The sequence below is a fragment of the Coregonus lavaretus genome (genome assembly GCF_964263955.1).
Source record: "Coregonus lavaretus genome assembly, contig: HAP1_SCAFFOLD_9855, whole genome shotgun sequence".
Classification (NCBI taxonomy): Eukaryota; Metazoa; Chordata; class Actinopteri; order Salmoniformes; family Salmonidae; genus Coregonus; species Coregonus lavaretus.
In genome coordinates, this window is record NW_028158768.1 from 1 (window position 1) to 7,500 (window position 7,500).

The 7,500-nt window shown below is 47.9% G+C and overlaps 1 protein-coding gene across 1 annotated transcript in view; it reads right to left on the reverse strand.

The window, feature by feature from the left end:
- Positions 1-3,009: 3,009 nt before the first annotated feature.
- LOC311123628 (exocyst complex component 6-like) overlaps positions 3,010-7,500 on the reverse strand; it is a gene marked incomplete at both ends in the record, with an annotated part of 4,556 nt that continues 65 nt past the window's right edge. The window contains 5 exons of the mRNA XM_084197869.1: positions 3,010-3,119; positions 3,284-3,487; positions 3,766-3,837; positions 6,104-6,271; positions 7,482-7,500. The exon at positions 7,482-7,500 is cut by the window's right edge and continues 65 nt beyond it. Coding sequence (XP_084053995.1) covers positions 3,010-3,119; positions 3,284-3,487; positions 3,766-3,837; positions 6,104-6,271; positions 7,482-7,500 — 573 coding nt within the window. The remainder of the gene's footprint in view (positions 3,120-3,283; positions 3,488-3,765; positions 3,838-6,103; positions 6,272-7,481) is intronic.

Consider the following 7,500-nt stretch of genomic DNA (forward strand, 5'->3'; position numbering starts at 1 on the left):
TGTTGACCAACCAGACAAAACCTTAGTATGTTGACCAACCAGACAACACCTTAGCATGTTGACCAACCAGACAAAACCTTAGCATGTTGACCAACCAGACAAAACCTTAGCATGTTGACCAACCAGACAACACCTTAGCATGTTGACCAACCAGACAAAACCTTAGCATGTTGACCAACCAGACAAAACCTTAGCATGTTGACCAACCAGACAAAACCTTAGTATGTTGACCAACCAGACAACACCTTAGCATGTTGACCAACCAGACAAAACCTTAGCATGTTGACCAACCAGACAAAACCGTAGCATGTTGACCAACCAGACAAAACCTTAGCATGTTGACCAACCAGACAAACCCTTAGCATGTTGACCAACCAGACAAACCCTTAGCATGTTGACCAACCAGACAAAACCTTAGCATGTTGACCAACCAGACAAAACCTTAGCATGTTGACCAACCAGACAAAACCTTAGCATGTTGACCAACCAGACAAAACCTTAGCATGTTGACCAACCAGACAAAACCTTAGCATGTTGACCAACCAGACAAAACCTTAGCATGTTGACCAACCAGACAAAACCTTAGCATGTTGACCAACCAGACAAAACCTTAGCATGTTGACCAACCAGACAAAACCTTAGCATGTTGACCAACCAGACAAAACCTTAGCATGTTGACCAACCAGACAAAACCTTAGCATGTTGACCAACCAGACAAAACCTTAGCATGTTGACCAAGCAGACAAAACCTTAGCATGTTGACCAAGCAGACAAAACCTTAGCATGTTGACCAAGCAGACAAAACCTTAGCATGTTGACCAACCAGACAAAACCTTAGCATGTTGACCAACCAGACAAAACCTTAGCATGTTGACCAACCAGACAAAACCTTAGTATGTTGACCAACCAGACAAAACCTTAGCATGTTGACCAACCAGACAAAATCTTAGCATGTTGACCAACCAGACAAAACCTTAGTATGTTGACCAACCAGACAAAACCTTAGCATGTTGACCAACCAGACAAAACCTTAGCATGTTGACCAACCAGACAAAACCTTAGCATGTTGACCAACCAGACAAAACCTTAGCATGTTGACCAACCAGACAAAACCTTAGTATGTTGACCAACCAGACAAAACCTTAGCATGTTGACCAACCAGACAAAATCTTAGTATGTTGACCAACCAGACAAAACCTTAGTATGTTGACCAACCAGACAAAACCTTAGTATGTTGACCAACCAGACAAAACCTTAGTATGTTGACCAACCAGACAACACCTTAGCATGTTGACCAACCAGACAAAACCTTAGTATGTTGACCAACCAGACAAAACCTTAGCATGTTGACCAACCAGACAAAACCTTAGCATGTTGACCAACCAGACAAAACCTTAGCATGTTGACCAACCAGACAAAACCTTAGCATGTTGACCAACCAGACAAAACCTTAGCATGTTGACCAACCAGACAAAACCTTAGCATGTTGACCAACCAGACAAAACCTTAGTATGTTGACCAACCAGACAAAACCTTAGTATGTTGACCAACCAGACATTAGCATGTTGACCAACCAGACAAAACCTTAGCATGTTGACCAACCAGACAAAACCTTAGCATGTTGACCAACCAGACAAAACCTTAGCATGTTGACCAACCAGACAAAACCTTAGTATGTTGACCAACCAGACAAAACCTTAGCATGTTGACCAACCAGACAAAACCTTAGCATGTTGACCAACCAGACAAAACCTTAGCATGTTGACCAACCAGACAAAACCTTAGCATGTTGACCAACCAGACAAAACCTTAGCATGTTGACCAACCAGACAAAACCTTAGTATGTTGACCAACCAGACAAAACCTTAGTATGTTGACCAACCAGACAAAACCTTAGCATGTTGACCAACCAGACAAAACCTTAGTATGTTGACCAACCAGACAAAACCTTAGTATGTTGACCAACCAGACAAAACCTTAGTATGTTGACCAACCAGACAAAACCTTAGTATGTTGACCAACCAGACAAAACCTTAGCATGTTGACCAACCAGACAAAACCTTAGCATGTTGACCAACCAGACAAAACCTTAGCATGTTGACCAACCAGACAAAACCTTAGCATGTTGACCAACCAGACAAAACCTTAGCATGTTGACCAACCAGACAAAACCTTAGCATGTTGACCAACCAGACAAAACCTTAGCATGCTAGTGTAAATAACAAACTCTGCAGCACTGACGTTTGCTAACCCACTAAGCAGGAAGAATACCTGTGAGAGCTGATCAGAATGACTGTGCGTTGGTGGAATGTTGTAACAAGACGTTAGACTGACCCACAGTATTAAATAGAACAGGTTCATAGTTCATAGCATCTATGGCTGCATCCCAAACAGCACCCACTTCCCTACATAGTGCACTACTTTTCACCAAAGCCCTATGGACCCTGGTCTAAAGTAGTACACTACATAGGGAGTCCTATGGACCCTGGTCTAAAGTAGTAGACTACATAGGGAGTCCTATGGACCCTGGTCTAAAGTAGTACACTATATAGGGAGTCCTATGGACCCTGGTCTAAAGTAGTACACTATATAGGGAGTCCTATGGACCCTGGTCTAAAGTAGTAGACTACATAGGGAGTCCTATGGACCCTGGTCTAAAGTAGTACACTATATAGGGAGTCCTATGGACCCTGGTCTAAAGTAGTAGACTATATAGGGAGTCCTATGGACGCTGGTCTAAAGTAGTACACTATATAGGGAGTCCTATGGACCCTGGTCTAAAGTAGTACACTATATAGGGAGTCCTATGGACCCTGGTCTAAAGTAGTACACTATATAGGGAGTCCTATGGACCCTGGTCTAAAGTAGTAGACTACATAGGGAGTCCTATGGACCCTGGTCTAAAGTAGTACACTATATAGGGAGTCCTATGGACCCTGGTCTAAAGTAGTAGACTATATAGGGAGTAGGGTGCCATTTGGGAAGCAGTCTATGGGCTGACTGACTCACCTGCGATGCAGTGACTCGGAGAATTTAAGGCTGGCATAGATGAACTCCTTGACCTGGACGTAGATCTGAGGAACAGACTGAGACATGGGCAGCTTCTTTGGAAAGTCTTGCTGTTGGGCGACAACAGATAAAACACAGGTTACTAAGCCCCTTGGACCTCTATAAGGAGCGTAGGCCATCGACTTTAAAACACCAGTTCAAGCATTTGACATTTAAATCACATCGGAATGTCGTGAAGTTAGTCTGTTTAAGGGGTGTTGAATGAAGGACAAACCTTTTCAATTTCTGCGTCGTGGAAGGGGAATCTACTAATAACAGACTTGTACTCTTCTTCGGTTTCTACAGGGATCGGGCTGTAGTTGTCCAATTCAAAGATCTCCCTGAAGACCAGAGCCCATTTCTTCAGCAGCGTTTCATTGTACTGGTCTCTGATCTCAAACAGCAGGTCAAACAGTCTGTTCACTGGGAAGCCATAACCCTGGAGAGAGAGAGAGAGAGAGAGGGAGAGATGGGGAGGTCACAAACCAGAGGCATCCCAATCTTAGGTCCACTGGTTAATGACCAACCTGCTTGGCTATTGGGTATTGTATTAGGATCCCCCATTAGCTGTTGCGAAAGCAGCAGCTACTCTTCCTGGGGTCCACACAGAACATGAAACATGACATAATACAGAACATTGATAGACATTAACAGCTGCTTCACTCATACCTTTATAAGAGCTCTAGATTTAATTCAGAAGACCTGGACAAGTCTCACCTGTAATGTGTCTGCAAATATGACAATGAGGTTCTTCAGCTCCAGCACCAGATCAGGATCACTGCAGTACGACTGGAGAGGAAATGAGAGGGGATCAAAAAGTCCTGTTTCCTTCACATTCAAATGGAAAAGGGACAGTCTTACTCCCGGTCTTCTGGGTGAGGTAAGGGTTTATCTAGAAGTGTTAGGAATGATCATTGGTATCTAGGCACTTCTTCCTGGTTGGCCCTCCCAGTGAGCAGCTTTGAGCAGGGCTCCATTCAGATTGATCTGACGAAGAGCTCAGGTCATCTGAGCCTAATGGGGACAGACTGCAACAATAACAGCAGATGAACTAGTGTGAATATGGTAAAGGGCTGTGTGCTCGGAGGGCCCAGGCAGAGTGTGTGGAGGAGGAGGCAGCAGGGGACAGGCAGAGTGTGTGGAGGAGGAGGCAGCAGGGGACAGGCAGAGTGTGTGGAGGAGGAGGCAGCAGGGGACAGGCAGAGTGTGTGGAGGAGGAGGCAGCAGGGGACAGGCAGAGTGTGTGGAGGAGGAGGCAGCAGGGGACAGGCAGAGTGTGTGGAGGAGGAGGCAACAGGGGACAGGCAGAGTGTGTGGAGGAGGAGGCAACAGGGGACAGGCAGAGTGTGTGGAGGAGGAGGCAGCAGGGGACAGGCAGAGTGTGTGGAGGAGGAGGCAGCAGGGGACAGGCAGAGTGTGTGGAGGAGGAGGCAGCAGGGGACAGGCAGTTGGAAATCAGTCAGGGATGATGGTAATATCCCAGGGCTGGGACTCACAGGGTCTCACAGCCTGGGTCCTGGGGACCAATAAAGGCCTGGTCAAACCCCGCTGCTGGGGTTAATGTGACTGCTACCCTGGCCCTCTCACTGCTAGGGGACTTTATCCCCTGCTGGGTTAATGTGACTGCTACCCTGGCCCTCTCACTGCTAGGGGACTTTATCCCCTGCTAGGGTTAATGTGACTGCTACCCTGGCCCTCTCCCTGCTAGGGGACTTTATCCCCTGCTGGGGTTAATGTGACTGCTACCCTGGCCCCCTCACTGCTAGGGGACTTTATCCCCTGCTGGGGTTAATGTGACTGCTACCCTGGCCCCCTCACTGCTAGGGGACTTTATCCCCTGCTGGGTTAATGTGACTGCTACCCTGGCCCTCTCACTGCTAGGGGACTTTATCCCCTGCTGGGTTAATGTGACTGCTACCCTGGCCCTCTCACTGCTAGGGGACTTTATCCCCTGCTGGGTTAATGTGACTGCTACCCTGGCCCCCTCACTGCTAGGGGACTTTATCCCCTGCTGGGTTAATGTGACTGCTACCCTGGCCCTCTCACTGCTAGGGGACTTTATCCCCTGCTGGGTTAATGTGACTGCTACCCTGGCCCTCTCACTGCTAGGGGACTTTATCCCCTGCTGGGGTTAATGTGACTGCTACCCTGGCCCCCTCACTGCTAGGGGACTTTATCCCCTGCTGGGTTAATGTGACTGCTACCCTGGCCCCCTCACTGCTACCCTGGCCCTCTCCCTGCTAGGGGACTTTATCCCCTGCTAGGGGACTTTATCCCCTGCTAGGGGACTTTCAATCCCAAAAAGACACAGGGCTGAGCCCTCCATGACCCCATAGACCTTGTCATGGTCGAGCCAGGCCACTCGCTCCCCCTCACATCCAGGTGTGTGTGTGTGTGTGTGTGTGTGTGTGTGTGTGTGTGCGTGAGCTGTAATCACAGTATGTATGTGTGTTTGTGTGTGAGCGGTACTTAGTGTGTGAGCGGTACTCACAGAGTGAATGTGTGTTTGTGTGTGAGCGGTACTCACAGAGTGAATGTGTGTTTGTGTGTGAGCGGTACTCACAGTGTGAATGTGTGTTTGTGTGTGAGCGGTACTCACAGAGTGTACGTGTGTTTGTGTTTGAGCGGTACTCACAGAGTGTATGTGTGTTTGTGTTTGAGCGGTACTCACAGAGTGTATGTGTGTTTGTGTGTGAGCGGTACTCACAGTGTGTATGTGTGTTTGTGTGTGAGCGGTACTCACAGAGTGTATGTGTGTTTGTGTTTGAGCGGTACTCACAGAGTGTATGTGTGTTTGTGTTTGAGCGGTACTCACAGAGTGTATGTGTGTTTGTGTGTGAGCGGTACTCACAGTGTGTATGTGTGTTTGTGTTTGAGCGGTACTCACAGAGTGTATGTGTGTTTGTGTGTGAGCGGTACTCACAGTGTGTATGTGTGTTTGTGTGTGAGCGGTACTCACAGTGTGTGTTTGTGTGTGAGCGGTACTCACAGTGTGTGTTTGTGTGTGAGCGGTACTCACAGTGTGTACGTGTGTTTGTGCTTGAGCGGTACTCACAGAGTGTGTGCGGAGCACGGCAATGATCTTCGACAGGGCCATGTTCCACAGTTCATCAGTAAAGGCTCTGGTCACCAGTCCCTGTGTGGCGTGCAGAATGTGATCCTCCACCACGAAAAACCCTAGGATCTGATTGAAGTACCGCCGGTACCCCTCCACTGTCTCGTGCTGACCCAGGAAACACACATTATAGGTGGAGGTTTAGAGGAACAACTACTAATCAATGGATGGAGAAGAGAAGGGAACAGATAGAGGGGAACAGATAGAGGAGAACAGAGAGAGGGGGACAGAGAGAGGGGAACAGAGAGAGGGGAACAGATAGAGGGGAACAGATAGAGGGGAACAGATAGAGGGGAACAGATAGAGGGGAACAGATAGAGGGGACAGATAGAGGGGACAGATAGAGGGGAACAGATAGAGGGGAACAGATAGAGGGAACAGATAGAGGGAAACAGATAGAGGGGAACAGATAGAGGGGAACAGATAGAGGGGAACAGATAGAGGGAACAGATAGAGGGAACAGATAGAGGGAAACAGATAGAGGGGAACAGATAGAGGGGAACAGATAGAGGGGAACAGATAGAGGGAACAGATAGAGGGGAACATATAGAGGGGACAGATAGAGGGAGAGATAGAAGGGAACAGATAGAGGGAACAGATAGAGGGAGCAGATAGAGGGGAGCAGATAGAGGGGAACAGATAGAGGGGAACAGATAGAGGGAACAGATAGAGGGGAACAGATAGAGGGAACAGATAGAGGGGACAGATAGAGGGAGAGATAGAAGGGAACAGATAGAGGGAACAGATAGAGGGGAGCAGATAGAGGGGAACAGATAGAGGGGAACAGATAGAGGGAACAGATAGAGGGGAACAGATAGAGGGAACAGATAGAGGGGAACAGATAGAGGGGAACAGATAGAGGGGAACAGATAGAGGGAACAGATAGAGGGGAACAGATAGAGGGGAACAGATAGAGGGAACAGATAGAGGGGAACAGATAGAGGGGAACAGATAGAGGGGACAGATAGAGGGAGAGATAGAAGGGAACAGATAGAGGGGAACAGATAGAGGGAACAGATAGAGGGGAACAGATAGAGGGAACAGATAGAGGGGAACAGATAGAGGGAACAGATAGAGGGGAACAGATAGAGGGGGACAGATAGAGGGGAACAGATAGAGGGAAACAGATAGAGGGGAACAGATAGAGGGGAACAGATAGAGGGGAACAGATAGAGGGGAACAGATAGAGGGGAACAGATAGAGGGGAACAGATAGAGGGGAACAGATAGAGGGGAACAGATAGAGGGGAACAGATAGAGGGGAACAGATAGAGGGAGAAGAGACAGAATGAAGAACAGAAGCTGGTTTCCATCCTCACCATGTTAGACTGAGGCTGC